This window comes from Furipterus horrens, unplaced genomic scaffold (assembly GCF_987537825.1).
Source record: "Furipterus horrens unplaced genomic scaffold, mFurHor1.1.pri manual_scaffold_8, whole genome shotgun sequence".
Taxonomy (NCBI): Eukaryota; Metazoa; Chordata; class Mammalia; order Chiroptera; family Furipteridae; genus Furipterus; species Furipterus horrens.
This window is the reverse complement of record NW_028327178.1, coordinates 61088795-61113712: the sequence shown is the minus strand read 5'-3', so window position 1 is coordinate 61113712 and position 24918 is coordinate 61088795. Positions and strand designations below refer to the sequence as shown.

At 41.8% G+C, this 24918-nt stretch overlaps 1 protein-coding gene and 1 pseudogene across 4 annotated transcripts in view; one reads left to right on the top strand and one right to left on the bottom strand.

Moving 5' to 3' along the window:
- Positions 1-4123: 4123 nt before the first annotated feature.
- The window catches only part of ISY1 (ISY1 spliceosome associated protein), a 38973-nt gene continuing 18178 nt past the window's right edge, over positions 4124-24918 (bottom strand). For 2 of the 4 annotated variants that reach the window (XM_090285928.1, XM_090285926.1), the window contains 6 exons: positions 24679-24791; positions 16853-16970; positions 7831-7965; positions 6909-7027; positions 5201-5287; positions 4124-4816 (listed from right to left, as the gene is read on the bottom strand). In XM_090285928.1, the coding sequence (XP_090142054.1) occupies positions 4709-4816; positions 5201-5287; positions 6909-7027; positions 7831-7965; positions 16853-16970; positions 24679-24791 (680 nt within the window). In that variant the 3' untranslated portion in view covers positions 4124-4708. The remainder of the gene's footprint in view (positions 4817-5200; positions 5288-6908; positions 7028-7830; positions 7966-16852; positions 16971-24678; positions 24792-24918) is intronic. The other 2 variants (XM_090285927.1, XM_090285929.1) reach the window with 2 other exon arrangements.
- LOC150003031 (methylsterol monooxygenase 1 pseudogene) lies at positions 8489-9021 on the top strand (annotated as a pseudogene).

Sequence of the window (24918 nt, the reverse complement as noted above, 5' to 3'; positions counted from 1 at the left end):
AATAAGGGTATCTTAAGAATGGGTAAAAGAATGTGAGATAACTAATGACAAGAAAATTCATTTGAGAGGCTGCATGAGGGAGAAATAGTAAGAATGCAGAATAGAGACAAGTCATAGCAAGAGAGAAAATAAAAGTTAAAACAAAAATTAGAAGAGGAAAGAAGGTAAAATGGAGTAAGAGAAGGGAGGAGCAGAATATGAGATTTGAAATTAACTATAATATAAACACTAGTGATCTAATAGGCACAAACTTGAAGAACAAGAAATGAATGTTAAAAAGCTATGCAGGAGATAAAATAACAACAAATCATGAAGAAGACCACAGTGGGATTTGTCTCAGTAGAATCTAGTGTTTACCACTGTTTTATCTTTCTGGATCTGGCCCTACTGATGTCAGATGGCGTCCCAGCCTGGCCCTAGGCAGCCTGTTCAAGGCTGCCAGAGATCTACAGTCTATGACTATCTGCTTCAGTTGTTAATCTGGTCAATCTGTAATCAGCAGTCAGATTTAAGAACCAAAGGGTGGGCAGAGTAATTCCTGTGGGCAGCGTTATTGTTGCCCCTCAGACTCATGCCACTTGCAAAGACTGCTCTGCATGAACAAGATGACTCCTGCAATATGGGGAATGACTCAGCACAAGAATCCTGGTGGATGCTCCCTCAGTTCTCTCCCCAAAGCCATCCCTAGGCTCTCCTCAAGGGTCTTTGTCCATTCTTCCCTGTTTGCTGGAGCCCAGGGTAAGTGGCTGCAAACAAAATTTCATGTTGGCCCTTTAAGAGGCTTTCTGTGTCTCCAGCTGTCACTCCCTGACAGACAGAAAACCTGCCACTTTCCACAGCTGGATGTTATCTGGGTTCCTTTCCAGTTCTGGTGCTATAGGCTTGGGAGCCCAGCTTGGGGTTTAGACCCTACGCTTCTCTGGGGAAAGCCCCCAGTTGTTGTAATCTCCCTCTGGCACTTCAGCTGCCACCCACGAGAGCCCACCCAGCCCTCTTGTGTCTCCTTTGCACTCTGTACCAGTCACATTTGGTGAGGTGGTTTCTTCTGTCCATGGTTATAATGCATCTCTCCAGCTATTGTTCAGTTTGTTACTCTGGATGATTTCTACACAATTTAGTTGTCATTCCTGGGAGGAGGTTAGTGTAGTTTCTACTTATTCCTCCACCATCTTGGATCTCTGAGTTGGACAGACATAACTTCTTTTGACCTGCCTACAGGTCAAGGAAAACTTCTATTTACTAAATGTCTAGTTTTATCATCCTGAAATGACCCATTAAAGGCCTCAAGGCACCTTACCTCATCCCTAGCTCAGGATGCCATATATACCCATGTTCCCTTTCTATCTCTGAACCTCTTCTGCATATGTGATCTCTCTCTCATGTATGCAATGTTCCCATACATGTGCATGTATTAAATTTGGTCATTTTCTTTTGCTAAGCTGTCTCACGTGTATTTGATTATTAGACCACCCAGAAGAACCTTGAGGGTAGAGAAAACATTGCTCCTCCCCACACCAGTTTTCACATACTACATGACCCAGCCAGAGACCTGAAAGCAGATCTGCCCTCCCTGCTCAACTGAGGTGGAAACCCAAGCTTGATGACTTGCAGAAAAGTACTCTGTGCAGGAACTCTGTAGTAGAGGGTCAGCCCTACAGAAGACATTACTTCTACAGGATTTTTCTTGGTGGGGGTTGGTGGGAGTGGGGGTGTTAGAGCAAGAAGGGAGCAGATGTGAAAATGCCTGGGGGCCAAGGTACCACTTTGTCTTCCAGTGGGCCTATCTCACTAGCTAAGCAGTGCCTGCTAGAAATTAGAAGAGGCCTGATTACTGCAGATGGGATCCTGCTGCATTAATGTGAACAGGGGTGAGAACCCCACCTTATCCTCTCTTAGGGCTTTGGAAAGAAACAGTAAGATAGGGTAAGGGTGAGGCAGTGGATCAGGCAACAAAACCAACCTTTTGTTTCTCCATGGCAAGCTTGTGGAGGGGAAAAAAAGGTTTTAATCTCTTCCTTGTTTATAAATTGCCCAAAGCAGAAGCATGTGAAGTCAGAGGGCAGAGTGCAGAGGGTAAGGGTGCAGGGGAAGGAGGGCAGTCTAAGGTCTGGGTGGCGCTTGTGTGACAAATCTTAAAGCAGGAGGAAGATTGATGATTTAGATTCATAGAAGGACCAGTGGGGTGAGGGTAGAGGAGGGAAGTCCATAGAAATGTGTATATGGAAGTTGCCACTTTGGATACTGTGCAGAGTCAAAGTTAATGCAAACCATGAAACAGGTTTGGTCAAAGAATCCTGACACTGGTTCTGTTACCTCTGAGCAATGAGTAAACTGGGCCAAAGTGACCACATCCCCACAATGATCATACCCACCAAGCTAATTCATATTTCCCTGCTGTTCCTGGCCTGGGGTGGGAGCCCTGCAGATCTCATTTCTGGTGTCTCTGGCAGGCAAGTAGCCAGGACCTGTGGGACAGGAAGAAGCCTGGGGTTGGGTACCATCTCTGTCAGGGAAAACAAAAGAATGCTCGGCCAGGTGCTTCTATAATCAGGGTCTTAGTTTCCTCAGATACTAACTCCTGTGTGTACACCCAGGGAAGACATGAAGAGATCCTCCGTGGGAAGGGGCTTTGTAAACTGAATGGTTGCAGTGGAAGGCTCCTGTTTTAGCCCCTGTCCCAGGTGGTTCTGAAGACTGCTGAATTCTGTTGACTGAATGAGGAAGGCCCAGAGCCCTGGAAATTCCAGATGGGCTACACTCCAGACACTTGCCAATTACCTTTCCCAAGGAGAAAAAATACGTGTTGTCTGAATTTCTTGGTCTCATCAAATGCAAGGCAGCCCCAAACCCACATGTGCTCCTTGAAAGAAAAACCTATAACTGGGTCCATCTGAGCTGGGCACCCCATACTCATCACAGAGGCTCTGATGTGGGCCAGGCTGTCCCAAGGGTTCTTCCTCTTCTCTGCTCACACCAGGGACTACCCAGACCCAGGGGAAAACTCACAAGTCCATTCCTGGACTTTAAAGCAGAGAAACTGAGGCCAGAAACCCAGAGGGACTTACTCAAACACCCCATGGAATTCGCTCCTGAACCCCCCTGACTTCTCAGACCAGACCTGGACTGGTTGCTAAGTCCCAGAGCTCTGACCTGCTCTGCCACCAGGTCCTCCTCTCCCAGAACTCCAATCTCAACCTCTCTCAGCACCCTGCACCCATTTGCCCAGGAGCTCAGCAGGGAGTGGGGGGCCACCAGCACTTCCTTCAGAGAAGCCAGGACCTATCGTGCTCCTGCCCGTTATGTCCCCTCTGCTCATCCTCACAGGTCTGAATTCCCTCCTCTATTATCTCTTCCCCACATGACCACTCCCCACTCTGCCCAACCTCTGCCTGGCCTGACTCATGCCTCCAGTCTCCAAACCTGACTGCAGGCCACCTGAGCAGGACACTGACTAGGTCACGCCCTTGCTCAGACCTCTACACAGCTCCCTGCTGCCCTCAGTCTCCTTCAAGAGGGTCCCCCAAACCACCTATGGCCTGACTGCCCTCTCCCAGGCACTTGCCACCGCTAGCCACACATGACTGCTGTTTCCAGAATATGCTGCTTCCAGGCAGGCAGACCATCCCTGACCCACCTGAAGAACCAAACTCCCTGCTGTATAACGGGCTTCTCCAAGCTCCAGGACTTCCTGTTCACAAACAGCCTCAGATAGGGCCCTGACCCAAAGGACAATTTTCTGGTCCTAACAATCCCAGATATTCCCAGGATCCCTTGGAAGATGGGGAACCCCTTGCCATTGCCCTAGAAGCTGCAACCTCTGCTGTCAGTTCTCCCCACTGGAGAGAAAAGACCCAGTTCAGGTGGCACGTTTGGATCCAACTGGTGCTTCCTGGACATCCAAGGTGTACTTTCACACAGGCCACCAAGGGGCAGAGTAAGGATGGCTCTGCCCATCGACCTCAGTTCCCAGACAGAGCCTGGAATTAGTCCCAGCCCTCCCTCATTTGGGCTGTGTGTTTTGGGACTCTCCTCTGTGGTGACTCTGAATCTCACGTTCCAATGCAACTGTTACCTCAGTTCAGGGAGCCCAAGCAACAACAAACTGCATATATGGAGGTTTCCCTCTCGTATCAAAATCTTTAATAAAATAGATCTCTACAGAACCAGTCACAAAACAGAAGTAACAAACTCAATTTCCGCCACCTGGCAGGAGAAAATCAGACAGGCTGAGTAAGCCACAGAGAACTGTGACAGGCCCAAAAGGTACACCTCTGGCTGGCTACTGACACTCTGTATGTGATCTCAGGGTTGACACATTTCATTTTTCAAGAGGAGTTACATATAACGTCTTTCAGGAAAAACTGTATTTGACAGTAGAAGGCCAATTAGCAGCCTGTTTTACAAATTCAAGATAAAAATAAGTGGGTTCATTCAATAGCAAAATATCTGTACAGAGGTGACAGCTGAACTGTTAGCTTATAGAAAGTGGCCAGGGAAGACTGGGGCAGACTCTTCATATGAGATCAGCAAATGACGTAAGAAAAGGTAAGAGAAGAGTTATCAGTAAGAAGTAGCAGGAAGCCTCATGGCACTAGCCTGCCAGTCTGCAGTCCCAGGACAGCAGAGCCCTGTGGGTTAATGTAAAGGCCAGTTGGGCTGAAGAACTCCCAACAGATTTTTAGACACCAAGGAGAGCCCTCGCTTAGCCCTAATATCCCATGAGTCTTTTGGCCTCTTCGCTCTGGGCCTGCAGAGTCTCACTTGCATACTTCTGAAGGAGTTCCATCTTCTTCCTCTGCACAAGAGCCTCCTCGATCTGTGAATAACAACAGTAAAGGGCTTACATAACACTCTTTAGTAGGGCCCTCTGTTCCCTGCAGGAACCCAGCCAGGAGGGAGTCTCTTACAGAGGTGATCGAGCAGCTCAATATGCAGAGCAGTTGCAAAGGTCCCCTTCTCTCCCACTGGAAGCACGTGAACAACAAAATGTTCATCAGTTTCCTCTAAAGCAAATGAAATCCTGCCTTCCACATCCCATTATGACCACAGTGACCAGTGTCATGTGGTTAGGAGTCAGAGCTGCCCAAATGGACAGACAGGAAAAAAAACCAGTAAAGCATTCAATAGTCTTATTTAGAGGTGAGGCCCGTGGCACTAAGGAAGCTCCATCTGCAAGGACAGCTCACAGCCTTTACCCTACCTCTTGCTGCGATGGCACAGGAACATGAGCGATGAACTTCTGCTGCCCATCTTCCCCTCCATTCTCCTGGCTGCCTTCTTCATCAGACTAGAAACAGAGAACAACCAAAATCCATGAATAGGATACCACGAAATAAATATTGGTACCACTATAAAATATGCTATTCTGCAGCTGTTTAAATGGAGAAAAAAGGATTGAGGAACTTCTGCACTTCCTCATTCTCTGTGGAGTGGGGCCCTGGCTGGAGTGGATCACTTGTTTAGAGCATCATCCCACAGACCAAAAAGTTTGTGGGTTTGATTATCAGTTCAGGCACATGCCTAGTTTATAGGTTCAGTCCCCAGTTGGGGCATGTACAAAAGGCAACCAATCAATGTTTCTCATATCAGTGTTTCTCTCCCTCTCTAACTACTTCCTTTCCCCTCACTCTAAACCCTCTCTTTCCTTCCTTGCTCTCTAAAAGCAATGAAAAAATGTCCTTGGGTGAGGATTATAAACAAATGGAGTAGGTAAACACTGTGCTTTCCTCCTCCCACAACCACATAAAAATTATAATTAATTATAAAAGAACTGTCACAAGAACCATCTGAAGACCAGCTGAACAGAAGTCCTATGACTAAGCTATACAGAAGATGTCACATGGAGACTGGTAGCAGGGGCAGGTCTCACACTCATCATATGGAAATTAAGAATTGGGAAGGATATCTCCACTGCAGAGGTCCCCTCTGAGGAACAAGAGGCCCCATCCTCATGCCAGGATCCCCAGCCCAGAGCACCAGTGCCAGGAATAGGAGTCCCCATAATAACTGGCTGTGGCTACAAGTGAAGAATGCATCCAAGTGAGACAGAAGGCTGCTGGAGACCAAGTTGCTCCTCTTGAGAAGCCCAACAGAGACTCACAAACTCATTCGCACTGGGCTTCAGATCGAAAAGTGCCAGATACATTATGTGGAGAAACTAAATTGACAAGATTCAGGACAAGTACTGGTGGGGCAGGAGTCGGAACAGAAGTGCTGGCAGGAGGCATTGTCCCCTTGTTGAGCCCTCCTGCCATCCAGCTGACAGAAGCAGATGGGCACCAAATCTGAGATCTCTATTAACTTGGCTAACAAGGTTCTCCTTGCCCTGATGATTCCCTGAGACCCCACCCCACTCAACTCAATCACTGGCCCTGAGCTACTTCTAGCAGTTGTTCCACACAAGCAGACCTTCCTAAAATCTCTGAAAGGTGCGCAAACCCCAAACACGCAGCAGCTGGCCTCAGCATGCCCTGTACCTCCATGTAAGCAGTCCCAGGTTGGGCATAAGCAGCAACCAGTCTCAATAACTTGCAATGTAACTTCCATCATGTGGTCCCACGACTGGCATAAAAGGTGGGCAGCTGCAGCTTGAAACATAACTTCAAAAAAGTAGCCATAAGCCAAGCACAACTGGCAGCTGGCCTCAGCTCACATCATAGTGCCCACCAAAGGGTCTAAAGCCTGGCACTAGTGGCAGCTGGACTCAATTCGCAGCATAGCCTCTCCCAAATGCCTCCAAGCAGATACCAACATCAGATCACTTTGTAGTTCCTACCAGGAGGCCCCAGCAAGGCAAAAAGCAGTGGCTGAACTTGACCTGCACCAGAGCCCCTCCCAAGAGGTCCAGGCTTCACAAGTCAGAGCAGAAGTTAGTGAATGGCAGGGAGACTCTCGCTGCCCACCAGTACCTCCTCCTCGATCACTGCATAGATGTTGATCTCTTCCTCCTCTTCTTCCTCCTCCTTTTCTCCTCTTGCCAGCCGAGCCTCTCTCTCTGCTTTCCACTTTTCCATTAATTCAGCTCTGACTGAAGACAAGGAACAGCAAGGGTTACTTGGTCTCTAAATGAGCTTTCAAGACTACGCAGGTCAAGGCCAAGATATTCCCTCAGGAAAGGGACACCCTTCATTCTGCCATTGTGAGAGGGAATCAGACATGAGTGGCAATTCAGTCTCACAACAGCTTTGGCTTTAAGTCACTAAAAAGCAGCTTTTTAGGGACATCTTCAGATCCTCCCCAGTTTACCAACCTGGGTGGCTTTCTGACATGCCCACATGAAAACAGGAATACAGTTGTACACCATGCTGGCAAAGAGCTCCAACTCCTGACCACCTCCTTCCAAAGCCCTAGCTCAGTGTCCCTCATGGGGAGTAGCACTCCCTAATTCTTCAAAGAGTTGTTGTGAGGCTTCAAAAGAAGGTCCGTAGAAGGTGTAGCATAGTTCTTGGCATGAAGGAAGCTCTCAGAAAGAGACCCACACTGATCTACACTGATAAACCATTAGCTGTGTTTAAAGCAGGTACAAATCTCCTTAAGTGGGCACTATTTCATGATTTCAAGAAAGGCCAGTCTCGGAGGAATGTAAATGGTAAACCCTGGTGGACAGGGATCTGGTCAGATGCTACTCTATAGCTTCCCCAACATGCTTCTTCTGGCCCAACACTAACGCTTATTGCCTCCCACTTACTGGGGGTTAAGTCATTAGCAGACCATTTCCTCTGAAGACCATTAGCAACAAAGAAAACTCCTTTCTGACATAAAGCACTATTTAAAAAGCCAGTTGAAAATAGAAAGCAGAAACCAGATGCCATCTATAATGAAATGAAGCACCTGTAGACCTACGTTTCTTTTCATATTCCTGTTCCAAAGGCACAATAACACCATCATCTTCGTCTAGGTAACCGTAGTATTCAAAATCAATTGCCTTCATAAGCTCGGCACGTGTTTTTCTTGGAGGAGGAAGAGCTAAAAGAAAGAGCACCAACTTAGCTGAATTCCCCATCATTATCATATTCAAGTCTTCTCCCTACATAATGTTACACAGGCACATAGTATGTGTCCTCATGAAAATATGAAACGGGCAGCAGTCTCCATTCGAGCGTCCAGGTGAAGGGACTGCAAGAGAGGCTCATAGAATGATAAAGCTGTGTACAGAGATTTGGAAAATGGCAACAAATGAGTGTCAGCATCTTTAGTTCAGCATTCTTGGCTGTGGAGTTTGTAGATTCACTTTTACCTAAGAACCCTCTGCAAAAACCATTTAAAATGCTTGAAACTATATGTTGGACAATTATACAAAGCTCCAGATTTTAACATGGAGATCACTAGTTCATAAGGCCCTTGATTTCTTGTTTTGTTTACCTATGTTTTTGTTTCAATTTATACCTCACATGAAAAAATACAAAATTCAAAAGGATAAACCAGAAACTTGAGAAAGGCAATGGAACTCTTTTAAAGTACTTTTATTACTTTTGTAATCAGCTTCCTTTGATTTGTGGAACTTATTATTTTACAGAGTATTTCAATATTCCTTATGGTTGGGAAAGTATGCCAAGATGGTATATGCTTTTGGCAAGATGCTTTAAATGTGCTGTGATTGAGGATACCTGGTACTATTTCCTACATAGGCTCTTTCACCACAGGAAAATACATAAAGTTCATCATGTGTTTCAGGCTCCATTTGGAATGAAAGCTCAATATGTATATCCCCTGGAAACCCTAATTCTTGGAAATGGATTTTTTCATTGGAATCATTCTTTTATGTGATCATATAGTTCTTCTTTGGTCATGGATGACCATTCATTTGTTAGAACTACTGATGTTCACAGTGGTTATGATATTCCTCTCAACCTGTTAAATCTTGTCATTCTCTATATCGGTTCTTGGCATCATGATTTTCACATGAACTTCACTGGAAACTATACTTCAACATTTACGTAGTGGGATAAGATTTTTGGAATACACTCTCAATTTACTGCCTACACTGAAAAGATGAAGACGATTGAGAAAGAGACTGAATAAATACTTATGTAACCCTTCCTGAAGAAACGCATTTTCCTGAATTAAAACTAGTAGCAAATAATGCTTCTGGGGAGTAGAAATAAACACATGTCTCATCTGCTGCATGACAAAAATTAACAACCTTTATCTTCCCACTGGGAACTTTTTCTACATTCAAGCCCTGTGTGTGCAGAACTCAGTAAAAGTTCTAAAGGCCATGTTGCTAACCTTACAAAAAAATTTTAAGTAACAGAAGGAGTATTAACCCATGTCTTTTTCCCCAGTAACACCATAGGCCTGAAGTTGAAATTGGCCCTTTATTTTTTTTCTTTTTCATGTACAGGTATTTATACAAAGTATTTTTTAAGTATATTTTATTGACTACGTTGTTACAGTAGTCCCAATTTTTTTCCCCTTTGCTCCCCTCTGCCCAGTACCCCTCTTCCCCCAGCAATCTCACTCCCCTTAGTTCATGTCCATGGGTTGTGCATATAAGTTCTTTACCTTCAACCTTTCCTACATTATTCTTAACTCCCTCTGGTCTATTTTGTACCAACCAATTATGTTTCTTAATCCCTGCACCATTTCCCTATTTCTCCTCCTTCCCCTTCCCCGCTGACAACCCTACAAACGATCCCCATACCTATGATTCTATTTCTATTCTGGTTTGCTTAGTTGGATTTTGATTTTATTTTTTAGATCCAGTTGTTGATAGTTGTGAGTTTGTTTTCATTTTAATGTTCATAGTTTTGATCTTCTTTTTCTTAAATAAGTCCCTTTAACATTTCATATAATAATGGCTTGTTGATAATGAACTCTTTTAGTCTTACCTAGTCTGGGAGGCACTTCATCTGCCCTTCCATTCTAAATGATAGCTTTGTTGGATAGAGTAACCTTGGTTGTAGGTCCTTGTTTTAAATCACTTTGAATATTTCTTGCCAGTCCCTTCTTTAGAGAAATCAGCTGATAGTCTTACAGGCACCTCTTTGTAGGTAACTCTCTGCTTTTCTCTCAGTGCTTTTAAGATTCTCTCTTTATCTTCAACCTTTGGCATTTTAATTAGAATGTGTCTTGGTGTGGTCCTCTTTGGGTCTAGCTTGTTTGGGACTCTCTATACCTCTTGGACTCATATGTCTACTTCATTTGCCAAATTTGGGAAGTTTTCCTTCATTATTTTTTCACATAAGCTTTCAATTTCTTGCTCTTCTTCTTCTCCTTCTGGCACCCCTATGATTTGGATATTAGCACGTTTTAAGTTGTCCCAGAGGTTCCTAAATCTCTCCTCATTTTTTTCAATTCTTGTTTGCTCATTCTGTAATGATTGATTGCTTTTTCTTCCTTATACTCCAAGTCATTGATTTGAACCCCGATTTCCTTCCCTTCACCATTGGTTTTGTGTGGATTTTCCTTCGTTTCATTTAGCATAGCCTTCACTTCTTCCCTTATTCGTTTGCCATACTTAAGCATATCTCTCAAGTTTGTGAGCATCTTTATCACCAGTGTTTTGAATTGTGCCCCTGTTATGTTAGCTATCTCCTTGTCTGTTAGGATGGTTATCTCCTCATCGCTTAGTTATCCCACTGGAACCTTGATCTGCTCCCCCTTTTGGGCCATATTTCTCTATCTCCTCACCTTAACAGGCTCCTGTGTTTGTTTGCCTCTGTGTCTTAAGTAGGACTGTTGCTCCTGTTATGTTGTAAGGGGTGGAGCCTTAGGTATTCATCAGTACAGGGTGACCTATTTCACCACGTTGTGGCACTATATGTTGGGGAGGGGTCAGAGAGGGAACAATGCCGCTTGCTCAGCACTTTCCCCTTTTCGAGGCACTTCTCCCACTTTCATACGGTACTGGCGCCTCTCTAGCTGCTGCCCTGGCCATCGTTCCCAGAGTGGGTGGGTCTGTGGATGATCTAGGACCATAGGGGCCCTTTAAACAAGCAGAGTCTGCTGAGCAACCAGCAGTTTCTTCCTCACTGATTTGCACAGTCAGAAGCAATGAGGCTTGATTTTCCCTGGCACTAGGATCGTGAGCTGGGTGTCTGGTCAGGAGCTGGGAACGCTCCCCAGGTGTCTCTCCTCACTTTTTAAGATGTGTGATTGTATGTTCTGCTGGCCTGCGGCTGCCGCCACTGCCACTGCCTCCAGCACACAGCATCCTCTCCGCCCAGGTTCCACTCCTCCTACCTGTCTGGATAAGTATTTCTTCTTTATATCTTTCTTTCTTGGACTTCCATGCAGCTTGATTTTCTGGAACTTCTGGCTGTCTCTAGTTTTGAGGTAGTTGTATTCAGTCTTAGTTGTGGAGGGAGACCCAGTGTGTCTGTCTAGGCCTCCATCTTGGCCGGAAATCTCTGAAATTGGTCTTTACATCTTTTAAGTATACAGTGACCATTTCAGAAACTCTTAATAGTGGATGTTGGCCTCATATTGAACTTTAAACATTTTTTAGGGTTTACCTAAAGATGAAAATATCATGTCACGATTGAATGACATCAATTTATACAGTGTAAATGAGGCTGCAAAACCAGGACTAGCCAGCACCATTTTCACTCTTGTATGGAGCTGGCACTGACCAGTTTGGGGTGATTTTTCTTTCTTTGAGAAGTGTACTACTGGCATTGATAAATTAGTGTATTTCTGAATTGACGTAAGTGGAATGTCTTAGTCTAAAGATTTACATGTTTCCTGTAATTTTTTAAAAATGAAGCTTTATTTCCACTATTTACTCTTTAATTTTTGAAAATCAGGTTTTTATTACACTTAAAGCTGTATCTTGAAACTTTATGAACTGATCTGTATTTGCATTTTAAGCTATTAAAATAAATGTGTTTTTTTAGTCTGATAACATGGTTTCGAGTTTTCTTTTTATTTTTAAGAGAAAGCATATCTTTTTTTGAAGATTTAGTTTAGAGAGAGAGGAAGGGAGAGAGAAAGAGAGGGAGAGAAACATCAATATGTGAGAGAATCATCTATTGGTTGCCTCCCCCGCATGGGCCCTGGGCACTGGGCCCGAAACCCAGGCATATGCCCTGACCAGGGCTACCTTTCAGTTCAAAGCAAGATACCCAACCCACTAAGCCACACTAGTTAGGTCTGGTTTCCAGTTCTGAACATCAGCTGTCGCCTTTTACTTTATTCTTATAAAAAGAAGTATAGAAATCATTAAATTATTAAGTGTTATAATAAAAGGAACAGTTTTTGAAAACAGGCACCTCTCTAAAACTTGTAATAAGATTGTATAATTGGTGTTATTCTTTAGTGTTGAAACCGTTGACCTAATCAGTCCATTTAAAAGGAATCTATCCTAATTTTAAAACAAAACAAAAGCTATCAAAGCTTTCTGAACAGAGATGTGCATCAGAGCATTATTTTATAACAATGAAAACTTAGAATATCCTAGGATTGTTAATTGCTGGATATGTGTGGGATGGAGTAGTCTCCAGCCCAGATAATGTTGTTTCACTAGTTGCTTTGATAACATCAAAAATGCCATAATGCGCCCTGGCTGCTGTGGCTCAGTGGATTGAGTGTCAGCCTGCGAGCCAAGTGTCGCTGGTTCGATTCCCAGTCAGGGCACATTACTAGGTTGCACGTCAGGTCCCCAGTTGGGGGCGCGAGTGAGAGGCAACCACACAGTGATGTTTCTCTCCCTCTCTTTCTCCTTTCCCCTCTCTCTAAAAATAAATAAATAAATAAAAATTAATTTAGAAAAATGTAAATGCAAAACAAAAAAAAGCACCATATTTAACATAACCCAAATTTAGAGCTCCTTTCTCAACTGCAACTCTTAAAAAACTGGAAGGAAGCACGCCCTGACATGTTAACAACCATCATCTACAAATTGTAAAAATATTGGCTTTTTTTCCTTGATTTTCGATGTTTTACAACTTCTCTAAAATTATATTGCTTTTATAATGAATGGCATGATATTTAAACTCTGAACTTTATGTAAGCAATGTTAATACACATGCAAAAGCAGTTTTGGCATAATGACTTTTAAAAATATATAGTTTAATAAAGGCAGAATTAAATTTTTAAACAAATAGGAAAACTGGGACTTACGGCCAAGATGGAGGCCTAGATAGATACGCTGCATCTCCCTCCACAACTAAGAAGGAATACAACTATCTCAAAACTAGAGACAACCAAAAGTCCCAGAAAATCGAGCTGCATGGAAGTCCAACAAAGATATAAAGAAGAAATACTCAGCCAGACAGTAAGAGAGGCGGAGCCTGAGCGGAGAGGAAGCAATGTGGTGGTGGCAGAATCAGGCTGGTGGAAAGTGCAGTCACACATTTTAAAAAGTAGGGAGGGACACCTAGGGAGCGCTCCCAGCACCAGACCAGACTGCGCAGCTCACGGTTCCAGCGCTGGGGACAATAAAGCCTCATTGCTTCTGACTGGGGAAACCAGTGGGGGTTGAGGCATTGGAATAAACTGTGGGTCTCTCAGCAGAGTCTGCTTGTTTAAAGGACTCCCGTGGTTCTAAAACATCTGCAGACCCACCCACACCCACTCTGGGAACAACAGCCAGGCAACAGCTAGAGGAGCACCAGTCCTATACGGATGTGGGAGAAGTGCCTGGAAAAGGGGCGAGTGCTGAGCAAGACCCCTCCCCCACATACAGAGCCACAACGTGGTGAAACTGGTTGCTCTACACTGAGGAACACCTAAGGGTCCGCCCCTTACAACATAACAGGTGCAACAGCTCTACATAAGATACAGAGGCAAACAAACAAGGGAGCCTGTCAAGATGAGGAGACAGAGAATTATGGCCCAAAAGAGGTAATGGATCAAGGTTTCAGTGATAGAACTAAGCAACAAGGAGATAGCCAACCTAATAAACAAGGGGATAGCCAGCCTAACAGATGTACAGTTCAAAATGCTGGTGTTAAAGATGCTCACAAAGTTAACAGATATGCTTAAGTATGGCAAATGCATAAGGGAAGAAGTGAAGGCTTTGCAAAGTGAAACAAAGGAAAATCCACACAAAACCAATGGTGAAGGGAAGGAAACCGGGGTTCAAATCAATGATTTTGAACATAAGGAAGAAAAAATCAGTCAACCAGTACAGAATGAAGAAACAAGAATTCAAAAAATGAGGAGATTTAGGAACCTCTGGGACAACTTTAAACGTGCCAATATCCAAATCATAGGGCTGCCAGAAGGAGAAGAGGAAGGGCAAGAAATTGAAAGCTTATGTGAAAAAATAATGAAGGAAAACTTCCCAAATTTGGCAAAGTAAATAGACACACAGGTTCAGGAAGAACAGAGTCCCAAACAAGCTAGACCCAAAGAGGACCACACCAAGACACATCCTAATTAAAATGCCAAAGGTTCAAGATAAAGAGAGAATCTTAAAAGCTGCAAGAGAAAAGAAGAGAGTTACATACAAAGGGGTGACTATAAAAACTATCAGCTGATTTCTTAAAAGAAACTTTGCAGGCAAGAAGGGACTGGCAAGAAGTATTCAATGTGATGAAAAACAAGGACCTACAACCAAGGTTACTCTATCCAACAAAGCTATCATTTAGAATGGAAGGGCATATAAAGTACTTCCCAGACAAGGTAAAGCTAAAGGAGTTCATCATCACCAAGCCATTATTATATGAAATGTTAAAGGGGCTTAAGAAAAAGAAGATCAAAACTATGAACATTAAAAGGACGACAAACTCACAACTATCAGCAACTGAATCTAAAAAAATAAGAACATAATCCAACTAAGCAAACCAGAATAGAAACAGAATCATAGGTACAGGGATCATTTGGAGGGTTATCAGCGGGGAGGGGAAGGGGGAGAATGGGGAAATGATGCAGGGGTTAAGAAGCATAATTGGTTGTTACAAAATAAACAGGGGGAAGTTAAGAATAATATAGGAAAGGGTGAAGCCAAAGATCTTATATGCATGGCTCATGGACATGAAGTAAGGAGAGTGGGATTGCTGGAGAGAAAGGGGGGTACTGGGCAGAGGAGAGCAAAGGGAAAAGAAATTTGGACAACTGTAACAACATAATCAATAAAATATACTTAAGAAAGAAAAACTGGAAGAAAACAGAATGCCAACAGTCCTAAGAACACCAGTATCATTCTTCTCTGCATTTCACATTTTTTCTATAAAGTTTTCAGACTATTTTCTAAAAGACAAAATTAAAATACAAGCATACACATTTCATTGCGCTTCACTTTATTGCACTAAACAGATACTGCATTTTAAAAACTGAAGTTGTGTGGCAGCCTTGCTTCAGGCAAGTCCATCAGTGCCACTTTTTTTTTTTAAATCTTAACCCAAGAATATGTTTATTGACTTTCGAGACACAGAAAGGAAGAGAAGGAGACAGAAACATCAATGGGTTGCCTCCCATTCACATCCTGACCAGAGGTCAATCCTGCAACCTAAGTTATGCCCTGACTGGGGATGGAACCCACAACCTTTTGCTGTACAAGACAATGCTCCAACCAATTAAACCACCCAGCCAGGGCAACTGGTTCCACTTTTGCAACAGCATTTGCTCACTTTGTGTCTTTGTGACATTTTGGTAATTCTCTAAGTATTTAAAACTTTTTTATTCTTATATATGTTATGGTGATCAGTGATCTTATATGTTACTATTATAATTGTTTTGAGGTGCCACATACCACACCCATCCCTATAAGATGGTGGCATTAATAGATAAATATATGTGTGTTGTGACTACTTCACCAACAGGCTGTTCTTGCCCCTCTCTCCCTCTCTTTGGGCCTCCCTATTCCAAGACACAACAATATTGAAATTAGGCCAACTGACAACCCTACAGTGGCCTCTAACTGTTCAAGTGAAAGACAGAGTTGCATGTCTCTCACTTTACATCAAAAGCTAGAAATGATTAAGCTTAGTGAGGCGGGTGTATTGAAAGCCAAAAAAAGGTCAAAAGCTCAGTCTCTTTTGCCAAACAGCCAAGTTGTAAATGCAAAGGAAAATTTTTTAAAGGATGGTCAGTAAGAACAAACACCTTACAAAAAGAAGCAAAAAGGGAGCCAAGACAAAAGTGGTTGTTCTATTTTCTAAAAAAGACTAGTATGACATGAAAGCACCAGCTATGTTCAATATAAGAAATAAAAGAAAAACACTAGTAACAAGAACTCAAGGAACCAATATTGCACCTGATGGTCTCAAGGGTTGTGTTTTTGAAGTAAGAATAGCTTTTCTGAGAATGATGAAATTGCATTTAGAAAATTTAAGCTAATTACTGAGAGGATATTCAGGGCAAAAATTGCCTGATTAATCTTCATAGCATCATCTTAACCCATGATAAAATGTGTGCCATGTTCAAAAAATAGTAGCACATGACTGAAACTCATGTTGCCATCAAGACTTACCAATGGTTATTTACTTAATCTATTCTGTGCTGGTTTTACTAAAAAAAGCATAGCAATCAGGTTCAGAAGACCTCTTAGGCTTGGCGTCGATCATCTGCCAAATCTGGAAGATGAAGGAAATCATGACCCACGAGGTGCAGACAAATGACTTGAAGGAAGTGGTCAATAAAATGATTCCAGATAGCACTGGAAAGACAGAAAAGCTTGCCAATCTATTTATCCACTGCATGATGTCTTTGTAAGAAAAGTAAAAAAGCTGAAAAAGCCCAAGTTTGAATTGGGAAAAAAAACTCATGGAGCTTCATAGTGAAGGTAGTAAATCTGGAAAAGCTGCCAGAAATAAGAAAGGTACTGAAGTTGAACAAGCTGCTAGATATGAACCCCCAGTCCAAGTACCTGTTTAAAATTCAGACATTTAACGGTGACAAAGAAAAGCCTATCTGTAATGTTTTAAAAAAATTAAGGCCCAAACCCACTCGAATAATAATTACTTACGTTCTTTTTCAAATAATTCTCTAACACCAGGTAAATCTTTTGCTGCTCCAAAGTATTTGTAACCTCTATTTCCTGGGACTTCTTTTCCTTCATGATCCAGCATTTTAGGGCCAACTTTCTGATTGGGAAGGAAAAGGAAAAAATTAATCTGATCCTTAAACCCACTATTTTTATGTATATAAATATATTTTAAGATAATGTTTAACATGGAAAATACTTATGTACACAGAAAAGTATTTAGGTACTTTTTATCCCGTAAAAAATCAATCTGAATACCTAAAAGTAGCAGGATGATATAATTACAGTAAATTCATGGACAGAATATATACTATACCTTAACAATGATAGCTCTATTATTCCTTTTTTTTTTTTTAGCAACGATGGTTCTTATATAGAGTTTGAAAAATGCTTATGATAAGTGACAAAAGCTACAAAAAACTGCAAAACACCTAAATGACAAGTAGAAGACAAATGGAATATCCAGAAGATGCAGTTCAATCCATTTAAAATGATGATATCGACAACTACATGCACTATGTGAACCTGGATTAGGTCCCATACTAAAGGGGGAAATGCTATATAGGACATTATTGGGAAAATCAATGAATCAGCCAAGTAGATTAGATAAAATGGTTGTATCGGAGTTAAATGTCAAACTTGATAACTCTACCATGGTATATAAGAAAACATTCTTCTTCTTAGGAAATGTACACATAAGTATTAAGGGGTAAAGGAGCATCATGTAGTTAAGCTTCAAATGGTTCCGAAAATAAATCCCAAGGTACACACAGACAATGATAAAGCTGGCCATGGTTGGGTAGCTCAGTTGGTTAGAGAATTGACCCATCTCGCCAAGGCTGTGGGTTCGATATCCCATCTGGACGCATAAAAAGCAACCAATGAATGCATAAATATGTGGAACAACAAATCAATGTCTCTCTCTCTCTCTCAAATCAATAAAAAAAACAAAGAAAATAATAAAGCGTTAGAACAGAAAAATGATAAAAGACTGGTAAATGTGTAAAAAAGATATATAAGAATTTGCTGTATATTTTTGCAACTTTTCTGTTAGCTCAAAAATGCTTTTTTTGGAAACAAGATGGCGGAGGAGTAAGTGGAAGCTACACTAACTTCCTCCCAGAACTAGTCTGGATTTACAACGTAATTTTGGAGAAATCATCTGGAATAACCAACCGAACACCAGCTGGAGAGAAGTCTTATAACCACGGAGAGACAGAAAAGGCCGCTACATCACAACGTGACCGGTAGGGAGTGCGGAGACCCGGAAGGGCTGACTGGCGTCACACGGGTAGCAGCTGAAGGGACTGAGAAACAGCTCAGCAGCCGGGGATTCCCCCTGAGAAGGGCAGGGGCTAAACCCCCAGCTGAGCTTCCCAGCCTACAGCAACAGAGTGGAAAGTAAAATAGTATCCAGCTGAGAAAAGCGAAAAGCCACAGGGTTTCTTGCTAGCCAGAGAGAAACAGCTGGAGAAAAAGAGCTCTTAAGCGGATCACATATGAAAATATTCTGCCCCCACTTACCCTGGGCACAAGCAGAGGGAAGACAGAGAGGACAGGAAATGCTTGGGGAGAGTCTGGCACGTTGGCTTTGAGGGGAGAACTGGAGGAGCAGCCAACTGGGTCCCAGTGCTGACTCATCCTCAGTACTGCGGGTAGACCATTCCCCTCCAAGTGGCATCAGCCTGAGGGGAAGCAAAAGCCCTGCCTTCAGGAATTAAGCTGCCACACCCACGGTCCTTAAGCCTGACAGCTAATCACAGATTGAATAGATTAACAATTAAAGAAGACAGACAACAGCAGTAGATCCCTGGAAGTCTCCAACAGGCTGCCTAGGGCCAGACTGGTACATGATCTGATGCCACCAGAGGCAGATCCAGGAAGTGCAGATCATTCTAAGAAGCACCAACAAACAATAGGAGTCACAAAAATGGGGAGACAGAGAAACAACCTCCCATGAAAAGGAAAGGCAGAATCCCCAGAAAGAGTGCTAAATGAAATAGAGGGGAGCCAACTATCAGATATGGAATTGAAAGCATGGATTATGGAGAAGCTCAATGAGCTCAGTGGAAACTACTAAGAACTCCAGAAAAACTACAGTGAACTCCAGAAGAACTATAAGGAACTTACTGAGAATTATACCAGCATCAAAAAGGACATGGAAGCTATCAATAAGAGCCAGGAGGAAATGAAGAATATGATCTCTGAATTGAAGAACACAGGAGAAGGAATTAAAAACAGGCTAGAGGAAGCAGAAGATCGGTTAGTGAGCTGGAGGACAATGTAGACAAAAACTCACAAGACAGTGCAACGAAACGAAAAAAGACTGAACAAGACTGAAGAGGCTCTAAGACAGCTGCAGGACAACATGAAACGTAATAATATCTGTATCACAGGGATTCCAGAAGGAGAAGAAGAAGAGCAAGGAACAGAAAACCTCTTTGAAAAATGATAGAAAAATTCCCTAACATGAAGAGAGAAAGAATCATGCAAGTCCAGGAAGCACAGAGGGTCCCAAGGAAGATGAACCCCAACAGGCCCACTTCAAGACACATCATAATTAAAATGGCAACATTCAAAGACAAAGAGAGAATCCTAAAAGCAGCAAGAGAGAAACAACTAATAACATACAAGGTAGCTCCAATAAGGCTATCATCAGATTTCTCAGCAGAAACACTACAAGCCAGAAGGGAATGGCAAAATATATTCCAAGTAATGAAAAACAAAGGCCTGCAACCAAGAATACTCTACCCAGCAAGGCTCTCATTCAAAATGGAAGGTGAAATAAGGAGTTTCCAAGACAAAAGAAGGCTAAAAGAATACATCTCCACCAAACCAGCATTGCAAGAGATGCTAAAGGGTCTGCTTTAAGAAGATGAAGAAACAGAGAGAGACAGAGAGGAACATGAGTACAAAGGGGGAAAATGACAACGAATAAGTACTGAAAGAAAGAAGGAACTTCTACCATTTGCAACAACATGATTGGAACTAGAGAGAATTATGCTTAGCGAAATAAGCCAGGCAACAAAAGAAAATTACCTTATGCTATCACCTGTTACAGGAAACTAATGAACAACACAAACAAATGAGCAAAATTGAACCAGAGGTATGTAAACAAGGAATAAACTAACAGTAACAAAGGGGGAGATGGGAGGGAGAGAAGTGGTAAGAACGGGAAGGGTCTAGTCAAAGAACATGTATAAATGACCCATGGACATGGACAACTGGGTGGAGACTGAATGTGGAAGAAGGGGGGGCAGCGTGCAGGGAAGCAAGAGGGGGAAAAAAGTGAGACAACTGTAATGGAAAAACAAACAGAAAAATTTTTAGTGGGGGGAAAAAATAAAAATATAAAGAATAGAAATGCAAGTTCAGTGAATATTAGAAGGACAAGGATTTTCCTTCACACTGTATATATTTTCTCCCTATCTGATCCGTCCAGAATTTGGCATTCTAAAGAAGTAAGTAATGACCTAAGTTTCTTTGCATAAAACTAATAAGACCAGTTGTTAATAGAGGTTTTTTTGTTTTTTTTTTAACTAAGACTTTGAATGGAATGTCATGCCTAAAGGAGACATCCTTGGGCTTTGGTTGTTACCAGAAAGCCCTGAGCAACTGGGACTGACTTTCAAAGGTAATAAAAGTCCACGAGATAAAAGGCCTGGTACCTTGGATGGATGAGCGGTCCATAGCAATCTTTCCAGGGAAAGAATGAAGGTTGTTTTCCTGAAAGATGGCTAGAAGGGACCTTAAGGCACAATGGAAAACCAGGAGGACCTGGAAAAGACAGGTGTTTATAGGCAAGGCTGAATGCCAGGTATGTGGCTCAACTTCTGTGCCCTGAAGGGCAGACTGAAGGTCACCCTAAATGTTCCTTGCGTAAGTTCCAGCAAAGCAGAACTAAAGATCATAAGTGATCATTTGCTGCTCTTGTTGTGTTTATGCAAATGAACAGGATAAATTAAAAATGAACTTAATGCAGTCCCTTTAATGACAAGGAGGGTAATCTTAGGGAGAAAAATCACGATGCAAGGAAGATCACAATGCCCAGTGGTAGACTATAAAGTAGTGCAGCTAACCGTCTTTAAAGTTTCTTTTCATTTAAAATTTGTTTTCATTTGAAAGTTAAACTATGTCTGTGGCATTATCAAAGATGTTTAATTTACAGGCAAGAAGAATGTCAAATGCCTTGCAACTGGATGTCTTTCCGATAAGACAGTCCTACAGATTTAGAGACGTGTATGTGGGTTATGTTACATAAATTAACATGTGTTTTCTGTTTTCAAAGGGCATAAGCCTACGATCTCATTACCTGAGTGATTGTCTGTATGTATAGGCCTCACTTAATCCTGTCTGCATTGCTGCCTCCTGAGACTCAATGGTTTGGCTGAACTAAGTGGCTGGGTTGGTGAAGAACGGGGTGGTCTGTGGGCTTCACTTTAAAACTGGTTTCTCTTTTCTATCCTAATGGCTTGGACAGAAAGAACCCAGAGGCCTGAGAGGGGGGAAACCTAAAATATTTCCCTCAGTCCAAACTAAGTATAATGGGCAAAAGGGTTTTGGACAGGTGAGATGTACCTGGCATACTTTCCTCCAAAGAAGCCCTTCTTCTCCCTAATGTGGGACATTGAAAAATTAATACCTGTCTTTTGTCATCTAGGGGTTACGGATTGAATGATATCCTTTAACCCTGTTGCCCCCAGAATACAACAAGGATGCCAGCCTGTTAAACCAAGCATGCCGTTGTCCAGAGACAGCCAACCAACCTGGAGTCTGCACGATCCTTCCCCTTGTGGGAAGGCCACCCTCCCCTCCACACCCCCACTCTTATTAGGGATTTCTTGACCCAAGGGTAGGTAGGACGATGACCATGTCCAGCTTGAAGCAGCTAGAGGAGCTCGAGACCTTCGTCCATTGTCCTTTATAAGATTGTAAAGGGTCTTAAGTCTGAGAGGGAGGGATTGTTATTTTTTATTGTTAAAATATTTAACTAATTAATTATTTAAAAAAAGAAGAAGAATATATGAAAGGGTGAGGCAGGAGAGCTTGTATGTACGACCCATGGGCATGGACTTGGGGAGGGGATTGTTGGGGAAGGGGGGTGCTGGGCAGAGGGGAGCAAAGGGGAAAAAAATTGGAACTATTGTAACAATATAATCAATAAAATATACTTTAAAAAAATGCTTTTTTAAATGATTATATAAATGATTATTTACGTGAAAATCTGCTCCTGATATACTATTACATGAACAAAGCACGTAAGTATGAAGCAATTTATATAAAAACAAACATAATATGCACAGAAAGATTCTAGAAAATGTTAATAGCAGTTATTTCTGGGTGGTAGAAAAATATGTAATATATCCTATATGACATATAATATATATAAATCTTATATTTTATAATTTTATACTTTATATTTTAGCATAAAAGTATATATACTGTTTATGTCATCAAAATTACCATTTTGAAAAGAAACACAAAACTTAGAACCAAAATTGTACGTATAGGGAGTATGATCTCAGTTATGGCATTCATAGAAAAACAATGGAAGGAAATACAGTATCCCCTCACTTATCACGGGTTTTACATTCTAGAGACCCCCGTGATCGGTGAAAACTCGTGAAGTAGAAACCTTACATTTATTTTAGTATTTATATATATTTTAAGACTTTATAAGCCCTTCCCACACACTTATAAACCATTCCCAGTCCCTTATTAGCCTTTCCCACTCCCTTAACATTTTCCACACTTAAAAAAAATTTATTTATTTATTTATTTATTTATTTATTTATTTATTTATTTATTTTTAGAGAGAGGGGAAAGGAGAAAGAGAGGGAGAGAAACATCACTGTGTGGTTGCCTCTCACTTGCACCCCCAACTGGGGACCTGATGTGCAAACCTAGTCATGTGCCCTGACTGGGAATTGAACTAGTGCCACTTGGCTCGCAGGCCGACGCTCAATCCACTGAGCCACAGCAGCCAGGGTCAACCTTTTCCACACTTTTATGAACACTGTTTATGTTCTTAAACATATTCTATACTCTTAAACCTACTAACTTTAACAACATACATATACAGTACCACAAAACTCTGCAATATAGCAAAAAATCTGCGATAATTAAATATAATATTTTTAAAAATCCCGCGATACAGTGAGGCCACGATAAGTGAACCGTGATATAGAGAGGGACTACTGTATTCAAGTATTGCACAGGCAATGGAATTATAACTATACGTTGTTCTGCACTTTTATACTTTTCTGAACTTGATGATAATGTATTAGTTCTTTTTTTTATTGTGGTAAAGTACACATATCATAAAATTTACCATCTTAACCATTGTTATATGTACATAAAAATGGTATTAAGTACATTCATAATGTCATAACCATTACCACCATCAATCACCATAAGTCTTTTCATCTTATAAAACTGAAACTCTCAATGTATTACAATTTTTTAAAAGATTTTATTTATTTACTTTTAGGGGGGGGGGGAGAGAAACATCAATGTGCAAGAGAAACGTCAGTTTCCTCTTGCATGTCCCCAGTTGGGGATCTGGCCCCCAACCCAGGCTTGTGCCCTTACCAGGAATCAAACCAGTGACCTTTTGGCTTACAGGACGATGCCCAACCCCTGAGCCACACCAGTCAGGGCATAAATGTATTATTTTTAAGCACAGTAAATGAAAATAAAATTTTTAAGCATTAAAAAATTCTGAAAGGAAATAAATAAAAACATTAATGTTAATTTTTTTGTGGGGGGTACTTAAGAATATCTTATATGTTAATTTCATAATGCTTCTGAAGTTGCTTTTCTCCAAGGATTAATAAATTTCTGCATTACTTTAACGCAGTCTGACAGGAAACAAAATCATCATCAGACCTGCTAAAGAGGTTGAATGAAAGCTCCTATTGCGGGGCCTAGAACACAACAGATGCGCAAGAAACATAAGTGCCTTTCCTTTGGCAACAGGAAGTAGAAATGCTTCACTTTTATGCCTGGTACTAAAGTGCAAATTATGGTTGTGTTAGACCTTCACAAAGGTGAAAAGACCAAGAGGCAGAAAAACTGTCATGTATTTCTTACATATTATACATAGCCCATTGATCAGATACTAGTGTTTCAAATGACCTGAGGCAGATCTCTTCACAAACTCTGAGAAAAGTATTTTTCAAAGTTGAGACCAGTAGGGGTCATGAAATCAATTAAGTGGATCACAATCATCAATTTTTAAAAAATCAGAATAGAACAGAAAACATCAAAGTGCATCAACACATAGTAAGAATGTTTCAGCACATTTCTGTTCACTGGGCTGTGATATAAAGTGTGTGTGCATGTGCGCGTGCGCGTGCATGCGTGTTTTTACAATGACTTACGGTCCTAAAAGCTTGAAAGCCACTGTTCTAGAGTACTACATTGTTAAGAGTCCAAAGAAAGGAAAGAATGGAGTGTTCCAAGGCCCCCTTAGGTAAAAATTCAACAATGGTTGCCCCAATTCCCAAGAAGCAAGGCCCAGAGAGACTTAAGTGGCTTACTCAGAAACATCTGACTGGTAAATGCAGGTGCCCAATCTGCTCTGAGACCTGTGCTGTGGAGCCTTTAAGCATTATCCAACCTTTCCTTTTCAAAGGTTTCCTGTCTATATGCAACAGGCACCTTTTCAAGCCTTCTTTTATTTCTTGAGTGCTTGCCTTCTGGTAGGCATTGGCTGGGAGTTGCAGGCTCCTAGACAGGACCTACCCAACCTGCCCAAAAGCTCACAAGCTCACCCCCAAAACCACTGGAGCTTCCAGTTTACTTACCACATAATCAGGACCACCCAGCTCCTTTATCCGGACCTCCCAGTGTCCTTTCTCTCTTAGCAGTTTATTAATTTCATCATTCAGGTCACGAATTCGGAATTCACCTAAGCCAGCTAGAAAACAAAAACATTTATAGTCTTCAAAATACCATTCAATGTCATACCCATAAAAATGAATGTCAATGTCTACAAGAGCATACAAGACAAAAATATTCATTTAAATTTTATATTAAAAGCCATC